At 43.2% G+C, this 18,825-nt stretch overlaps 1 protein-coding gene across 1 annotated transcript in view; it reads left to right on the top strand.

Moving 5' to 3' along the window:
- The first annotated feature begins 223 nt into the window (after window positions 1-223).
- Window positions 224-18,825, top strand: part of STK11 (serine/threonine kinase 11) — a 39,378-nt gene continuing 20,776 nt past the window's right edge. The window contains exons 1-7 of the mRNA XM_042480493.1: window positions 224-307; window positions 1,522-1,611; window positions 2,551-2,683; window positions 3,239-3,375; window positions 6,001-6,128; window positions 11,617-11,674; window positions 18,106-18,308. Of these exons, the coding sequence (XP_042336427.1) occupies window positions 306-307; window positions 1,522-1,611; window positions 2,551-2,683; window positions 3,239-3,375; window positions 6,001-6,128; window positions 11,617-11,674; window positions 18,106-18,308 (751 nt within the window). The 5' untranslated portion in view covers window positions 224-305. The remainder of the gene's footprint in view (window positions 308-1,521; window positions 1,612-2,550; window positions 2,684-3,238; window positions 3,376-6,000; window positions 6,129-11,616; window positions 11,675-18,105; window positions 18,309-18,825) is intronic.

Raw genomic sequence — 18,825 nt, 5'->3', positions numbered from 1 at the left:
GAAACCTGAGCAACCTTGAGAAGACGCAAACACTGTTGGAATAAGGATGGAGAGCTTCTTGAGATTATGCCTGCTGTAAAATAGCCACCAAAGAAAGAACGGTATCAACTGGGTTTATTTCTAAAGTGAAGGAATGTATTTTGCTGTACTCAGTTGTTACAGCTGACAGAGTGGTTTGTTTGATTTGATATGATCATCTCTATTTTTCTCTTCTCTTTTCCAGGGAAATACAACTCCTACGTCGGTTACGGCACAAAAACGTCATCCAGCTTGTTGACGTGTTGTACAATGAAGAGAAGCAGAAGATATATCCTTGCTTTATGTCCTGTCACAGAATTCTTCAAAATGAAGATCCAAGTTTTCTTCCCATCCCTCAGTATTCAGTGATTCCTTGTGGTTATAAGGACCCTCCATCTCTTTATAAGAACGCTGCCTTTATATCAGGTCACACTGTTGGTCCCTGGTGGTTGAGTCCTTTTTACTGACAGCAGCTCTCTCCACAGCAGAGTCCTTTTCCTCCTAATGGTGAGCTGCTTCCATGAGAGAAGCTGGGAGTCAAAGCTGCAGAATGTACAGGCTGCCTTGCTTACATGTCGCCTTCCGCAGCCTGTTGTTTAGAACCATGAGAACATAGGACTTTATATTTAAGGGAAGGACTTAGTTCCATGACACAGCACATAGTTTGTGTGTAGAAGGCCCAAGGTTCAGTTCCTTGCATCTCCATTTCATAGAATCATAGAGTTGGAAGGGCCATCCATTCCAAGCCCCTGCCCTGCAGGAAGACATAAAAAAAGAACTCCTGACAGATGGTCATCTAGCTTCTGTCTCCAAAGGAGACTACCACAATCTGAGGCAGTGTGTTCCATTTAAAAGAGACAAACAACAGATTTCAAAGAGATTGCCATGTTAATTTGCTTTAGCATAAAAAACAATTCAGTAACATCTTTGAGATGGAGAAGGAGATATTTCTAGCATCAAGCTTTTGAGGACATAGTCCAGAGTGGAAGTCATGGGAAAAATCCTTCTTCCCTGATGAATTGCTGTCAGCCAGAGTAGACAGTACAAGCTTAGACAGACCTGGAACGTTAAATCTCCAAAGCAGGTGATGTCCATACAAGCGTATTCTAGAAATCCCCCTGGTTGATCTCAAAAGTGCTACTGGATTATTTATATCATCAAATAGAATATTATGGGGAAAGACCTTTTCTCCACCAAGGATCCTGTAGAGCTGAGGACAGAGCAGACAAAACTTGGCTAGATCAGTAGAGTGCCCTAGTATAATGGTGTTTTACAGTTTAAATCAACCATTGGTTCAGTACCATGAAGAATGGCTTCTTAGGGTGTATCCACACTGCAGAAATAAAGTAATTTATAGTGATGGGATTTATAGTAGAGCTGTCTGACAGACCAAGCTAAATACCTCAACAAACTCAACAGACTTTCAGATCATCTAGGCTGAGACCTCAGGCAGTATGTGATATTAAGTCGTACCCAGAGTATTTCCTTAACTCTGCCTCTCACGTATATGGTGATGGAATACTGTGTGTGTGGCATGCAGGAGATGTTGGACAGTGTCCCTGAAAAAAAGTTTCCAGTTTTTCAAGCGCACGGGTAAGTAAGCCAGGAGAAGGTATCACTCAGTCCTCATCTGTCAGAACAGCAATCTGAATACCCAATCCTCAAGGGGCCACAGTTTAGTCCTCTGGGCTTCCCTGCAACACCATGCTCTGTTTGTATCATAATATTGTTGAGTGGCTTTCCAGCAGTTGTGCCCCCCATTACAAAATGTTGAAATCCCTTTCCTGAGATTTAGTTACTGACAATTACTTTCAATTCAAATATACTTGTATTTTTGGCCCCAGCCTTTTAATATTTGTCCCCCACGCTCAAGCGAACTTAACTGAAATTGAATTCTGCTCTGAGACTGTAAAAGTTTGCCTACCTTTGTATGAAAGAGATTACCTACCTTTGTGTCTCCATCTGTGGAGCCACCTCGTCTCTTTTTCTACATCTTCTTTCTGATTCCTTATCACATACACACCCCTGGACACACCTTCCTAATGCCAGTCTTTTCCAAAAACTAGACACTTCAGGCACTATAGGACAGTTGAAATTTGACTTGACGGCAAATAACAACCACCACCATCACATAGTTTCCCCAGCAGTCTCCTATCCTGGGTTTAGCCAGACCAGTGTAGCGTCATTGAGGAGGTTTCAGCTTTCCCCCATATGTTATGGCAAGAGGTGGCATCAGAACTGGGCTTGGGGAGAAAGCCTCTAGATCTATCACTTTGTTTCCTTTATACTGGATGACTCCCATCCTCCTATATCAGAGGTGGACAAAGTATGCCCTGTATGTGGCTCATCAGATTGTTTTAAAATGGCCCAGGGAAGGGGCTAAAAACATGGCAAAAATGCCCCTGCAGCTGCTAGTGTGTGCTGGAGGCATTTGGGAGTCCCACCTCTGCCCTGCATCACACTCGATCTTAATATATGTTTCTTCATCCTTTAATTCTGATTCTTTTTTTCTTTCCCTCCTCCCTATTACAGGTATTTTTGCCAGCTGATAGATGGCTTGGAATATCTGCACAGCCAAGGCATCGTTCACAAAGATATTAAACCAGGGAACCTCTTGCTCACAACCAATGGGACGCTGAAGATATCGGATCTGGGCGTGGCAGAGGTATGATTTGACCTCATGAGATAGGCCTCAAAGCCCTCCTGTAAGTTCTGTGCCCACAGTAGTGGCTCAAAAACTGGCAGCCTTTTGGCGGGTGGGGAGGATAGACCTATATATTTATTTAGTATATACTCTCCCGTTCTCCTAATATGGGGTAGCTCAGACTGAAATGAAAAACAGCTAGTTTCACCCCTCAGAAAAAGCAAAGGGTTAATATGATTGCACTCTTCAAATTCCTCAAGAGGTTTCACAGAGAGGGATAGACCTATTCCTTTTGAGATTTTGGGGGGACCTAATGACTGAAGCCTTCAGGTAGAAAGCAGGTTTGCTTCCAAAACTGGATCTTAATAGATTTGGCCAGTCAGGAGGCTGACTATTTCTTGGGGGCATCCTGAAAATTGTGCCAAGGCCACTCAACAGCATCTCTGAGCTGCTCCATTGGGGTTTTCTACTCTGCATTATGTGTGATTTATTAGGTGCAGTGGAATCCTGGATTTCCTCTTCAATCCACACACTGAAAGGACCCAAATGCCAATCTATCTTTATTGTCTTCTATAGGCATTGCACCCGTTCGCAGAGGACGACATGTGCCGAACAAGCCAGGGCTCACCCGCTTTTCAGCCGCCAGAAATCGCCAATGGCCTCGATACCTTTTCAGGCTTCAAAGTGGATATTTGGTCTGCAGGTGTCACACTGTAAGTACATAGGACCAGGGAATGGGTCTTGAATCTCAGGGATGGAGATGGGTCGGTGATAGTGGCAGTGTTGGGGCAGGTTTGGCACCAGGAGGCAGAATCCTAGGATGACTGCTAGGGCTGCCCTTGGCCCACTTTTGTGACGCTCCCTGTGTTACGACAGAAGAGATTTATTGTAGTAGTGGGAACTTTGGCAGACTAGAACCTATTAGTTTCATAGAAGTCGGGAGCAGATAACCAAGGTGGTAAAAATTAACATGTGGCATTGTTTTGCACAGAAAACAGCATTTTCTGTACACCAAGTAGCATTTTCTGCACATGAAATAATATTCCTGCATAGAATATTATTTTTCTTACACAAAACATTGCGTGCAAGTTTTGCGCAGTGTAAACCCTAAACTGCAGAGATTTTTTAACAGCTCAGAATTTTCCTTGTTTTCCACTTGACAAAGAGGTTTTTCACCACCTTCTGGTGTTGTTCTCACTGGCTTATACACCGGTTTACAAATCGAATCCAAGGTGTAGCATTCCTACTGAAACCTGAATTAATTCTAGAACAGTTCTAGATTAACCCGATATCGTTTCTACTATGATTAGAATCTGATTTGATTTATAACATTTAATCCGGGTCAGAGGCCTATAAACCGGCATAAAAAAATAGAAGGGTTACCCCTAGGGTTATCCCTTGATTCGAGATAGGAATCGGAGTATTTAAATAGGAACGTTTCGGCCTTTGAATCGGGCCAACTGGATCCGAGGAGCAGAGCATGATGGGCTGGCCTGGGGGTGTCACCCTCTTTGGTCTCTTTCTGCATTGCCAGCACCATTTTCTTCCATTCGCATAGACTTTCCCCCGGTGGATTGCAACCTCCCCTCTGTGTGAGGAGAGCCATTGAACACCATTTGTAACGGAGAGAGGCTGGATGCACAGCGATCTGGGGGGAAATAGAGCCTTTCCTTCTCTCTTTCCCAAACGGAATCTGGGGAGACATAGGAAACCCTGTGTGTGTGTGTGTGTGTGTGTGTGTGTGTGTATTCCAACCCTGGGCTTTGAATGCAGAGTCTTTACCCACTTAAACCCATTGCCTTCTCCTTGATCCGATTTTCCAACCCTGGGCTTTGGATGCAGAGTCTCTACCCCCTTAAACCCATTGCCTTCTCCTCCTTGATCCGATTTGACAAACACACACACACACACACACACACACACACTATAGATAGATAGATACGCACATGTTTATATATGAATACTCACACACACACATGCATATATATATAAACACATATAGATATATACACACAAACATATAGATATATACACACATACATATTTGTGTGTGTGTTTGCACGCATGTATATATACGCATATGAATGTATATTTGTGTGTGTGTGTGTGTATATATATATATATATATATATGGTAAATTATAAAGTAACAACTTTTTTAATTTATGAAAAAAACCTCATCTGTAGTTCAAAACCCACTGTAGAAATAATACAGTTTGAGACCCCTTAACCTGCCCTGGCTCAGTAAGGAATTATGGGAACTGTTGTGTTTGTGAGACATTTATCCTCCTCTGCCAGAGAGTGCTGGTGTCATAAAAAACTACCATTCCCAGGATTCCCTAGCACTGATTTATGGCAGTTAATATGGGGAGACACAGAAGAGGACGAATAAGGCTCCTTCTTGTCTGGGGAGACACAACAGAAGAGCCTCGGATGCAGACGATTTTCATTGGCTGCCGCCCCTCCAAAAAAATCACTCCCCAAATCTCCAAGCCAGAAGGATGACTGCTTTGCTGGAGGAACTTCCCCCAGCCTCTCTGGGGTCTTTCTTCCAAGGCAGCCAAGCAGAAGTGCTTTGGGAAGGCAGTTTTCTCTCTCCCTCAACCATCCTTCCCGACGAATAACAAAAGTAAGAGAGACTGGAAATTACAGGACTCAGAGCTTAGGTTCATAGGCACTTTAAGCGCCTCCTCATTGGCTCTTTTAAAAAAAACCCGAAATTTAAAACAAATTAAAAATTGTCAGGATACATCGGTGCATGTTACTACGAATTATTGTGACATCATGATGACGTCGCTTTGATTGACAGCCGAAACAAGTGAATGTGAACGAAAAAGTAACAGAACTGGTTTAAATATACACCAATTCATCCATGAATGGGAACGAAACCAGGACAATTACAGCGAATCAAAATAAAACGTTAAATAAATGGGAACGATGAAGATAAAGCGATTTGAAAAGCAGGATAAAACTCGCTGTATTTTGAGTTGCTTTATAATGAACCGCTGTATTTAAAATCGTTGTAAATCGCAAGTGGGAACACCCCCTCTGAATATTTTCTACTGTGCTTTCCATGAGGGTTGCCATAAGCTGGAAAGAACTTGAAGCACACAACAACAGCAACAACAATGCTTTCAATCCCTCTGTTGAGCTACCTTTGTCATGTTTGTAGCCCCCCAGGGGGCTCATTTTAGGCCGAGGAGAAGCATTTCTAACAACAGGAAGTTAACAGACATGACTTCTATTGATTTCTCATTTTATAAAAAGGCTGGACCTTTTAACTACATTTCCTTTTGTTTCCTTGCTCAACGTTGTACCCTTTTCCTTCTTCTTTTGCAGGTACAATATAACGACTGGCCTTTATCCCTTTGAGGGTGATAATATTTATAAGTTATTTGAAAACATTGGGAAAGGGGACTATACGATTCCAGAGGATTGTGGCCCTCCGCTCTCAGATCTGCTTAGAGGTGAGTGCCCCATTGTTGAAGGACGAGCAGTTTGCATTGGAGAAAAGGCCCTTCTCTACCCTTCCCAAATATCTGCTTTGTTTTTCTCAACCAGTAAATATCAGTGGATAAGTTTTCTGAACATTCATAAGTAGTTTAGGAAAAGTGTGGTCCATTTGTGGCCCTCCAGATGTTTGTGTAACTGCATTGCCTCTCATTCCTTGCCATGGATACACTTAACTAGGGCTGATAGAAAATTTTACCTCCAAACTATGCAGAGCCCCCAACACATGTGACTATACCCTCACAAGCACCCTAGAACTCAGTACTAATCACATTTTCCTCTGCAGCCACTATCAAAATGACAACCAAATTGCCATTTTAAGAAGGACCACAGAGGGAAATGGAGATAATTTGGGCTTCCTTGTGAGATGGAAAGGACTAATGGACTAGTGGGAGTAGTTCTCAGCCTTGACCATTTCCTACAACACTTGTGGGGTGGCTTGTGGAAGGACCTGCTCTTCCCAGTTAGTTGTCCACCCCTGTGCTACGTTATTAAATGCTGTGGGGGAGAGTCTAAGGCAGATAGATAGGGAAAAATCCAAAAGGAGAACAACTCTTGATTGGAAGAGGAAAAAAAGTTTTTAGAAAGAAATACACACCCTGCTGTTTCTTGAGACACCTAAGAAGTGTTCTCCAGACCAGGGCCTTCTACACGTGTTGGACTACAATTCCCATCCCTCCTGGTTCAGCTGAGTGGAGAATGATATGAGATGAAGTGGTGGAAGATCCAGAAATTGTGGAGGCCCCAGGTTCTAGATGGCAGCCAGAGTATATGCCCTGTTCTAGAGCCCTAGAACCAGACTTATTTCAGAAGGACTTCAATTCCTAATTGCGCGCCCTAGGTGGTGCTGTAGGCATCGCTTCTCTGCATTTGAGGCCTGAAAAGGCCAAAACTGCATGTTTAAAGAGATTTTGCTAGGCATTGAAGCTTGTTTCCTTCCCCAGATCCCATCTCTGAGTGCCTGCCACCCTCTTCCCCTCCATCCCAGCACAGCCATGTACTGGCTGTTTTGATTCACTGTTAGCTATACTTTCATCTTTGCTTTTGAGAAATTGACAGTTTATTGTGCCAAATAAAAACTGGTTAGTATTTAAGTGTCATGCTGCACTTGGTAGGTTTTGCTTTTGGGGAAATTTCTTCTCAGTTTTTACTTGAAACTGTTCTCTGAGCAATTGGTGTCTGTTCTCTCTTGTCTGTTTTTATTTCTAGAACTCGCACCCACCTTGTCTGAAATGCTTGAGTGGGTAATGCACTGAAATTATGCCTCTGTGCTTCAGATAAAGTACAACATGAGCTTCCCGTGGCTCTGAGTTGTTGAGGATAACTCTTCTTTCATTCCACCATTTTAAGATACTTTTTTTATGAATATGCGAGACAGGGCCTGCTTAGCGGCAGCTTCCAGACAGTAGAACTTGCTTCCAACAGCAAAAAAGATACCTTGGAATCGGTATCAGATAGGAGATTAAAAAAAAATATCGGAAGCAATATTAGGCTTTAGACAAAGCAAGATAGAGACCAAAAATACTTTATTTCATGTATTTAATCCACCTTTTCCCTAAGGCCGAATCCACAGTTCTCTATCGCCCTTTATCCTCATGACAGTGCTGTGAGGTAAGCTAGGCTGGGATATTAGCTCGTATATCCTATGCAGTGGTGGCTGGCTGGAGGCTTGAACCCTAGTTCGTTGTTGTGTATCTTCAAGTCATTTCCGACATATGGCAACCCTGAGAGAAGATCACAAGATTTTCTGGGACTCGCCCACGGTCACAGTGGGTTTCCATGGCTGTGGGGAATTGAACCCTGGTCTCCAGAGTCATAATCCAACATTCAAACTATCCTTATGTCTGCCTGTCACTGTCCCTCTGTTTCTAAGTTGGTGACCTCCACTGGGGGATAATGAGAATTATAGTTCAAGACATTCAGCAGTGCTGAGTTTTGGAAAACTGGGGAGAGGTCACAGGACTCTGTTGCAGTAAAGTCCTCTTAGAAAAGGCTGCCTACTGTATCTTGGTGTGAGTCAATGGTCTGAGTTGGTCTCCTCCACTTCTTTTAGTCAGCTTACACTGGAGGGGAGTGGGTGATTCCTCTTTGGCTTGGAGCATTCAGTCCTACCCAATGTGGAGACACATTGGAATTACTCATGCTCATGCTGCCTGCCACATTATCCATGCATGACTCAATGCTCTGGGCTGCTTGCCTCTGTCCTTTTGGGAGGTATTCCCTGATCAGTGACTCGTGCAGATACATAGGGGTGGTTTGTTCTTGAAAGTACAACAATCTTTTGCCATATTCATTCATACACATACACACATTTTATGCATTTTCAACCTTTTCCAGCTGTGTGGGTGGATAGTGTCTTCAATTTTAAACCAGAGAAATTCCTCAAAAGGGTTGACAAATGCTGATGGGGGGTTGGGGGGTGCAGCTCTTCCAGTTGGTACAATTGGACTACCATCTGCTCTTTGAATTCTATGAAGCTAGGAGCAATGGGAATTGTAAGCCAAGAACATTGGCGAACCTGGGGCAGGCAAGTTGGATGAGCTGAACTTTGTGTCTATAAGAGCTATTCAGGAGTGGAATGAGCTGCCTTGGGGTGGTGAATTCTCTCTTTTTTTGGAGGTCTTTAAAATGGTGGCCATATTTCAAGAGTGCTGTAGTTGAATATTCTTGCATGGCAAGGGGTTGGAATAGATGGCCCTTGCAATCCCTTCCAGCTCTGTTGTCCTATGAGTGTGCGATGAGAGTCTGCAGGTATGAGCCTTCTGGAGGTGATGCTATAGCACTGAGTTTTTCCCCCAAGTTGAGTTGAAAGTTTTTGCTACCTTTCAAGCATGTGGTGGTGGAAGAAAAAGAAGGAAAATCTCTTCATTTAGTCTTCATGCATGTGTTTCTGTTAAACATTTCTGCAAGCATTTGAAATTTTGTACATTGTGGCCTAAACATCCTAAAGGTTTCAGATCTCATCTGATCTTAGAAACTAAGCAAGAGCAGGCCTACTTAGTGTTGGATGCGAGGCCATCAAGGAGTATTAGGTGCTGTAGGCTATATTTCAGAGGAAGGAACTAGCAGAACCACCTCTGACTATTCCTTGTCTAAAAAAACCCCTGTGAAATTCATGGGGTCGCTGTAAGTGGACGGGTGACTTGCAAGCACATAAACACACAGAGGTAGCAGCTGGTGAGGTTCTACAAGTCAGCTTCGAACAGCAGGGGGCTGTCGTTGTGCATCAAGCCTATAACTGGGCCTCTCGGCCCTCGGCCAGCTTCCCTTCCGTTTACTCCCCCGCCATGGGGCTTTATCCTGTCCCTGTCCCGCCCCACTTGGCCTGGATCAGAGAGCGCAATTGGGTTTAGAAACTGTTTCTCGCTCTGTCCCCCTCCCAAGCTACCCTCGAGCAGCACAAACTATAATAATGAAAGGTGTGTCAGGCGGAAGCCAGAGCCGGGTGCTGGGAAGATCAAAGCTATCTCGCTGCCCGAATTGGCGTGTGGGAAGATACTGACGCCAGAAACAGGTCCTGGCAAATGCCTAGCCCCATGGCAAAAACCTGGTCAGTTGGCTGACCTATTTGTGGTTGGATCTTTTTAAAACACACACACACACACCTCTGAATTTATTAGAAAACTGCCAGAAACAGTATATAAGAAAAACAAAACAGTAACCTGCTGAATTGTTTTTAAAAAACCAAAAGCCACCAGGAACAACTGTGTATGAGAGCCAGCATGGCATAGTGATTTGAGTGTTGGACTATGACTTTGGAGACCAGTATTCGATTCCCAGCTTGGCAGTGAAACCCACTGGCTGACTTTGGGCAAGTCCCATGCTCTCAGCCTAAGGGAAAGGCAATGGCAAACCTTCTCTGAACAAGTCTTGCCAAGAAAATTTCACGATAGGGTCGCCTTAGGGTGGCCATAAGTCAGAAACGATTTGGAGGCATACATCACCAAGAACAAAACAACAGTGTGCATCCCGGTATACTTAGTGATACCTCAACCCCGCCTTCACAGTTAAAACACAATAAGTTATAATATTAAAACATAGATCATCATATTAACAGCTGAATTGAAAGCATAGAACAATCAAGCTGGAGGACTGTAAGAGCCAACTAATCTAACCCCCAGCCATATAGAAATGCACAACTAACACCGTGCTGGGAGATGGCCATCCAGCCTCCAGAAAAGAGTCTTCCACCCTTCAAGGCAGTCTTTTCCACACTTGAACAGCCCCTACAGTTGACAACTTAAAAACTGTTCAAGGAAGAGAAAAAGTACAGTTACTCCCCACTACCACTCCATTTAAAAATTCCTTCTTCAGCAGCCCATCAGTTATCTGAATATGAGTTTTATAATAAATTGTTAAGTTATATCTTTAATCGTCGTCTCATTATCAAAGACCACAGGAAGTATGTGTGTGAGAGTGAGGGGGACTTGAGAGATATTCAAAGATGGAGCGAAACACAGAAAGCTTTTGATCTCAGGACAGCTTGTGTAGGCTTTGTTTCAGATGTGACTGAAAAGGGCAAAGGAAGAGCAGAAATTGGGGGCTTCCTGTTTCCTTTACTCGCCCCCTCCCCAAAATTCCAGATGTTCAAGGTTGCCCTTGGAGAAATTCTCTAGTCTAAAAACATTAGCTGAAAGCTTTCTGCCTAGGAAATAAAACATGTAAAAGTCTCCAGCCCATACCCTTCTTTTTCTCTGGAAATACAACTGGGAAACCATAAAGCCCTGTTAGGAGAGGCATAGGGAGCTGGGTATGTTTAGTCTGGAGAAGAGACGACTGAAAGGTGACATGATAGCCATGTTTAAATATTTCAAGGCATGTTATGAAACATTTTTGAGCGGTATAGGAACCTCTCCCTATTCTTGGCATGTTATTTCTGCCTCCGGTACCAAAGTTTTTGTTAAAAGAAGTAGTGTCCAAGTACACATCTACTTTGTCACCTTAAATATGCCTGTATGGAAATTCCAAGCTTTCTCTGCTTAAAACAATAATTGTGTATGTTCTTTCTCATACATGAGTTTTGCCCTCTTTTTGCTTGGCCACACTCTTTTAACAGCGCCTTGATGTTGTTCAGCCATCTGTGTCCTGGTTTGCATCTATGAAATGTTGGAAGATATCACAATCCATTAATTTACACTTGGAGCTGAAGGAAAAATGGGCATCTGAGCACATTCTAAGTGCTGGAATTGGTTTTCAGTACTGACCTTGATCCGTAAGCCTTTCTAGTAAAACTCCATTCTAGTTTACCCTAAACTATCTTCATTTTTATTGTTAAAGAATCAAGACTCCAAAGTCCTTGCTGATGTACTGCAGGCACCTGTTTTCTGACCATCCGTGCCTTGAACCACCAGACAAACAAGCTGCCATCCTACCCTTAAATATGTATAGTGTAGTACTTCCTTTTCCCAACCTTATATGACACCCCCTTTTCTTCCTTCTTTACAGGAATGCTTGAATATGATCCAGCCAAGAGATTTTCAATACAACAGATAAGGCATCATAAGTGAGTATTTGAGGGGGGGGGAGAGGTGTAATTTTATTTTTGCTTTCTTAATTCTTGTAAATATGGAAGGAAAGGATGCTTGTATGCAAACGGTTTCTTACATGCAGGTGAGCGTAGTACAGGCAACAGCAACACAAAACATTATGGTAGCTTTTGAAGCTTCCTAACTTTTTTATGAGGCAAAATGCTAATATAACTGGCTGGCTGAGAAGGCTGTGACAGAGGTCTAAATCTAAGTGCTAATTCGAACTAGAATGGGCTGTTTCAGTCAGTGAGATTCATGTAAGTGTTGACTTGCCATTGAGTTTGATTTGGGAGCTCTACGCCCTATGACGGACAGCTTAGGAGCAGAATATGTTTAGTCTGGAGAAGAAAAGGTTAAGAGGTGACACTATAGCCATGTTTAAATATTGGAAGGGATATCATATTGGGGGTAGAACAAGCTTGTTTTCTGCTGCTCGAGAGACTAGGACATGGAGCAATGGATTCAAACTACAGGAAAAGAGATGTCTCCTAAACATTAGGAAGAACTTCTTGACAGAGCTGTTCAACAGTGGGATACACTGTCTTGGAGTGTAGTGAAGGCTTTGATGGTTTTTAAACAGAAGCTGGATGTCTGTCTGTCTGTTTGCTAGGAGTGCTTTGATTGTGTGTTTCTGCATGGCAAGGGGTTGGACTGGTTGATCCTTGGGATCTTTTCCAGCTCTAGGGAGTCTATGATTCTATATGAGTGTTGTCTAGGACTCTGGGAGACCAAATCCCCCCTCAGCCAAATAACCCTGGGCAAATTGTACTCTCTTTTCCTCAGAGAGGCTCTTCTGAACAAACCTGACTAAGAAAATCCTTAGTGTCACCATAAGTTAAAAACAAATTGAAGGTACATGAAGACAACAATAAACTCTAGTTAGGGCCAACAACTGGATTAAAGTTGATGGTGATCCAGTGGGTGGCTTGAGCAACAAGATATGAAAGAAAGAACATTTAAGAAAATGCTACATGATAATGTTTAGGTGGAAAATATAGACTCTGGAGTCTTTAGACACAGGGACTTATTTTGTTCAGCATGCTCAAAGCCCTCAAGAGGATGTCACTCACCTGTTCCTTCAGAGATGACTGGTTCCTCCACTATTTCAGGCAGATGGTACTTATGACTCAGCCAGCCCCATATTAAACAGAATTTAAGGGACTTGATTGGGTAATTTCCATGTAATACAGACCCTGTTTGAAGAGAGGAGAGACAAGTAGTCTGACCTAACATTAGTGAGGCTTGGTTTTAAACCTTTCCTTATGGAGCATTTAGGGAGAGGGCCATAGTTCATGAGAGCCATCATGGTATGGTGGTTTGAGTGTTGGGTTAAGAATCTGTGAAACCAGGGTTGGACATGGGCCCTAGAAAATCCTAGGATAGGGTGACACTAAATCAGAGTCAACTTGAAAATGGGAGACCACATTGAATACATGTTTCCACATGGAGAATGTGGGAAGTCACTGCAGGATCCTCTCATATCCAATATAGCTCACATTGCCTGCTTCTCCTGGTCTCCCTCCTGAAAAGCAGTCTTTTAAAATGTAATTCAGCAACTCCACAGATCTAGTCACCCTGTTGTTACAGAGGAGTGTGGAAGTCCCGTAGCCTTATGGACTTTGGCTGTTGGCCATCAGGATTTTTTGGACTTTAACTTCCAGGAACCCCACCTGGCATGGCTGATGCTCAGGGATCTGAGGAGTCATCAAATGTAAAATTCTAGGAGTTGTAAGCCCAAGTAAATGGATGGAGGTATTGATGATGATGTAGAAGAATATGAGCTGTAAAACAGGGAGCATGGATTGTCATTTTGGTGTTTTTATATGATTATTGATTATATTGACTATACTTTGGTCAGCTGCTTTGATGTTTTCCTTTTTGCAAGGAAGTGATGAAAAACATCTCCCCACAATTGGAGTCATCAAGTCTCTGGATTAGTGTCACCTCTTCTGTGAACTCCCTTATCCAGGGCTGGAGAACCCTTCTGACCCTCCAAATGTTTTGGACTACAATTCCTACCATTCTTATCCATTGGCTCTGTTGACTAGAGATGATGGTGGTTGATGTACAGACCATCCAGAGAGCCCAAGGTTCCACCTTCCAGCCCCATTTTACCCCTCTCAGTGGCCTTTCTGAGTATGCTTTCAGACTGTCTGCTGTTTCCCCCTCCTGGTTGTATGAAAATAATTCTGTCCAACTTTGCAGGTGATTGTGAGGATTGTAGTGGTTATGATCTGTGTGTAGGCATTGGCACTATTTCATTTTTCATGGTGGTTGTGAGAAGGTATTGACCTTTGCATTTTGGGGGGTTAGAGCTGCTGGAATAAGTGCTACATAAAAACTTTTTATATAGCTATCTAGTATAGCGTAGTGGTGTAAGTGTTGTACTAGAAGTTTGGGAAACCAGGATTCATACATATCCTGGCTCACATAGAAACCCGCTGGCTTATGCACTCTTGAAAAAGTGCCACTCTCTCAACCTCAGAGGAAAGCAGTGGCAAACCACCTCTGAATAACTCTTACCAAGAATCCCCCATGATAGTTTTGCCTTATGGTTGTGATGAATTGGAAATTACTTGAAGACACACAACAATAACAGGGTGACCAGAGGTCCTCTTTTCCCAGACATGTCCTACATTTAACCTTCTGTCTGGGAGTTAAGGAGAAATTCCAAAAGATCCTCTATTTTGAGCCATAAACCCTGTTCTTGTGTCATCCAGTCAGAGATGCTACTGCATTTCTTTATGTTTTTTATGCTAATGCAGACAAATGCAGCTGTCGTTTTGAATGCAGACACCATTCAAATTGGAGTTTCTTTGGACTGTGATGGTAAAATGTGCATCACTATTTTGTCGACCCCCCCCCCCCCAGCTCAGAAAACCTGTGAGATACTTGCACCCAGCTGCACTCACAGGCAACCTTGCTTGGCATTCAGGTGTACCCCACTCCTCTGAGGGGAGAAACCAGTTTTGTCCTCCTTTGCTTACTCGCCCTGAATTATAATCCATTCCTTCCCCCTCCACATCCCTCCCTTTCTCCTTCTCACTCCCAGGCTTAGATACATATGCAAATGTTTGACTATAATCTCCCAGAGGGATAGAATCAATATCACCCTGCAGGCTTCCACTGTTATCCAAACCTATTTTTACTCCTTCCATAAGTAGGGCGAGGAGAAGAGAGAGAGACAGAATATAAAATAAAGTACTGATTGCTGTATTATTTATCATTGCTATTATTTGTCCACCTGGTGCAGTTGAATCTTATTCTGTTCTGCAAATTCTGGGAAGAGCTACTATTTGAGATCGTGAACAGAGTTTTGTCTCTTTAGTTGCTCAGTTAAAAAGCAATCGAATCAGCTTGAAAAGAGAGGCCTTTTCAAAGGAGGCACCACCATTGTTGCTGTAGTTGCTGTTGTTGCTATTACATTTATATCACACCTTTTCCCCAGCATGGGATTCAAGATGACTTACCTTGAGATACCTTTGTACCTATTTGTGGGGGAAATACAGTTAAAAACTTCCATACAATTCTATTAAAAGCGCAAAGTTAAAACAATTTAAAGGATAATTAAAACATAAATTTAAAAAGATAAAAGCACAGTCCCATTGAAAGTACCTTCTGCCACATGAATTATAAGCCCAGACCTTGTCTAAATAAGAAGACATTGGCCTGCTGGAGGAAAGAGAGGCCCAACTGAATCACCCATGGGAGGGAATTCCACAACCTGGGAGCTGCCACTGGGAAGGCCCTGTTTCCCCATGTCCTCATTTAATGTGCCTGTGATGGTGGTGGGATAGATTCTTCCTCCTAAGATCTTAAAATTCATACAGGGTCCAAGAGGGAGATACTGTCTTTCGGATTGTCTAGCTGAGACTTCACCCTGAATGCTTCCTTAATTCGGCCTCTCACATATATATGGTGATGGAGTGGCATTTAGGAGGTGCTGGACAGTGTCCCCGAAAAAAGTTCCCACTCTTTCAAATACATGGGTAAAGATGATGATGATGATGATGATGATGATGGTCTAACCAGACATGTTAGACAGGTTCCTGTTTATTCTTGGACATTACAGTCTGCCCTTGCCTTACGTGGGGGATCTGTTCTGGACCCCGCCACATAAGGCGAATTCCGCCTATGCTTGAGCCCCATTTGAAACGATGGGGCTTGTGTGTGGCAGCGTGGTGGCACGCTGGGCACCACAGGTGTGCACGCCCACTCATTTGAATGGGATGCGCTGCCCTGCGCCTTGAGCACGTACGCTCAAGACAGCGTAAAGCACACCTGTGTATAATGTGGGCTCACTGTATTTAGAACCACAAGGACTGGAGTTTTGGTCATTGGGAAGAAGTTTATAGCTCAACAACAGAACATTGGCTTTATTGGCAGAAGGTCCACATTTCAACCCTTTCAGCATCTCCAGTTAGAATGGGGGTGGCCAACTGTCATATGATAGAGGGCTGTATTGCCATTCTAAGAGACAGGAGGACTATCCTGGTACTAATTCCCACTGCAGAAACCAAACACTTTTGGCCCCAAATGCTGCCCAACACCGTCTACAGGCTATAGGGGCATTTTGCCATGTTTGTAGCTCTATCCCACACAGTTTTTAGGCCCAAAAGAAGCCTTTTTCAAAACAGGACCTTGGTGTATCCTTGGTGGGCCATATATAGTCCACTTTGACCAAGCAGCAGCTCATGGTAAAGACCCTTTGTATTCCTGAGGCCATGATGCTCCCAGTCAGAGGTGACAATCCTTGGTTAGGTGTTTGCATTTTGTCTAGCATGCCTGACCTGGTCTCAAGTCAGTTCATAGATTCTTACTGTCAAGGCAGGGGGCAGCATAAGGAGTCATAATTAAATGAGGAGCTTGGTTTGTAAGTTCAAGGCAGAGACTTCTCCTTCTATGTGTCCTTTCTAATGTAGGACTCTAAAATGTCATTGTTGATTTTGGGGAAAGCAGGGACCATCCCTCTGGTGAGCTGCAAGCTTTTTTCAGTTCCACAATCTTATTGGTTGCTGCAGTTTCGCCTTTTCAAATGATGAACCGCTCAGGAAAAAGCAGACAGAGGGTCTTGCACTGACCTCCTCTCCAAATGCTAGTCTTTTCCCCCTAAAGTGAGGATGAGTCTGAATTTCAGAGTATCCCTGAAATAATGTAATAATGTAATTCATAGAAGGAAAGCAATAATCCCAGCTAGATCAGGAAGGAATTGGGAGCAAAGGTTCAGTGAATTACAGCAAATGGATCAGGGATTTAGGACTGACCGGCTGATTATTCTAGAGAATCCTTAATTCCCCAGCCCAGAGAGCCAATTGGGATATAGCAATTTCGGAAAATCTGGTTTACGGCTAGGAAAGGCCGTTTCTCATTCGGCTCTTTAGTGGCTGACCTGATCAGAGCCAATTTGGAGGGCTGATGGGATTAAGAACTCAGTGTTTTCCCTCCTGCTGCACACGGTCTTCTAGCCAGCACCTTGCCGGAAAGGTTTTAGTACACCTCTTGTCTTGCTGATATGGAAGAGCCAGGGGTTGGGTAAAGTATTAAGTGGTTTTGTCACCCCACGCCACTTAGAAGGCCTAGTCTGCCTTCTATGCACAACTAAAGCAACTTCTGAAAGATGCCCATCCAACCTCTATTGAAATATTTCCAAAGAAGGAGAGTCCACCACCCTTTGAGGTAGTCCATTCCACTGTCAAATAGTTCTTAGAGTCAATAAGTTCTTCCTGAAGTTTAGGTGGAATCTCTTTTCTTTTCCTTTGAAGTCTTTGGTTCTCGTTCTGTTATTTGGAAGAGCAGAAAATAAGCTTGCTCCCTTATCTCTTCAGATATTTAAAGATGGCTGCAATATCACTTCTCAGCTTTTTATTCTCTAGGCTAAACATACCCAGCTCCCCAAGCTGTTCCTCATAGAGCTTGATTTCAAGACCTGTTACCATCTTACTCCTCTGGATGTGTTCCAGCTTGTTAATATTCTTTTTGAGCTGTGGTGACCAGAACTGGACATAGTGTTCCAGGTGAGGTTTGACCAAAATAGTATAGAGTGGTACTATGACTTCCCTCAGTCTGGACACTATATTTGTGTTGATGCAGCCTCGAATTGCAGTAGCCTTTTTGGCTGCTGCATCACAGTATTGACTCATCTTTAGAATGTGCTCTGCTTAGACCCTAAGATGGTTTTCATTTGTCATTTCTCTGTCTTATCTTCTCCAAGCCAAATGTACCCAGCTCCCTAAGCCATTCCTCATAAGGCTTCATTTCCAGATTGATTACCTTTCTTTGTTTGGTCATTGTGGAAAAAGAATGCTTGACTACACAGTCCTTTTACCTTTTGCCTGCAGAGAAGTGATGGTAAAGTCCTGTCCTAAAGAACTAACATCTCTGTTTTGATTTCTTTTTTTTTTTAAAGCTGGTTTCGGAAAAAACACACACAGTCTGACCCCCTGGTTCCCATCCCCCCCAGCCCAGAGACAAAAGACAGATGGAGAAGTATGACGGTGGTGCCTTACCTGGAAGACCTGCATGGCTACAATGAAGAGGAGGAAGACGATGATTTAAAAGAGGACTACTTGGATGATGAGATCATCTACACTCAGGATTTCACTGTACCAGGTAAGGAAACTGAGTATCATCTGAAGGGACCAGGTGACCTCACAGTACAGTGGACCAAAGGTGTGGTGGTTAGCCCTGCCATCCCCAATCCAGTGCTCATCCCCAGTTGTCTTGGGATGACTGGAGATGGAATCTAGCCCATCAGGAACACAGCAGAGGTAGGAGAATTAAACTGTTGGCTCTTTCCAAGTTGTCCGCAGAATAAATAGGAGGCACATCTCTAGATGTTCAAAAGATTTTATTAATACAAATGCTAATTTGCTCTTGCTTGCTGTTAAGTTAGCTTTGACTTATGGCAACCCTATGATGAGAGACGTCATCAACTGCCTTACAGTTCTTACAGGTTCAGGGCCATGGCTTCTTTGTTTGAATCAATCCATCTCTTGTGCAGTATCCCGCTTTTCCTACCACCTTCCACTTTGCCAAGCATGGTTGTCTTTTCCAATAAGTCATGTCATCTCGGGATATGTCCAAAGCATGACAGTCTCAGTTTAGTCATTTTGACTTCTAGTGAAGG

This window comes from Sceloporus undulatus, chromosome 7 (genome assembly GCF_019175285.1).
Source record: "Sceloporus undulatus isolate JIND9_A2432 ecotype Alabama chromosome 7, SceUnd_v1.1, whole genome shotgun sequence".
Lineage (NCBI taxonomy): Eukaryota > Metazoa > Chordata > Lepidosauria > Squamata > Phrynosomatidae > Sceloporus > Sceloporus undulatus.
Note: the sequence above shows the minus strand (reverse complement) of the source record. Positions and strands in the feature narration are given on the sequence as shown.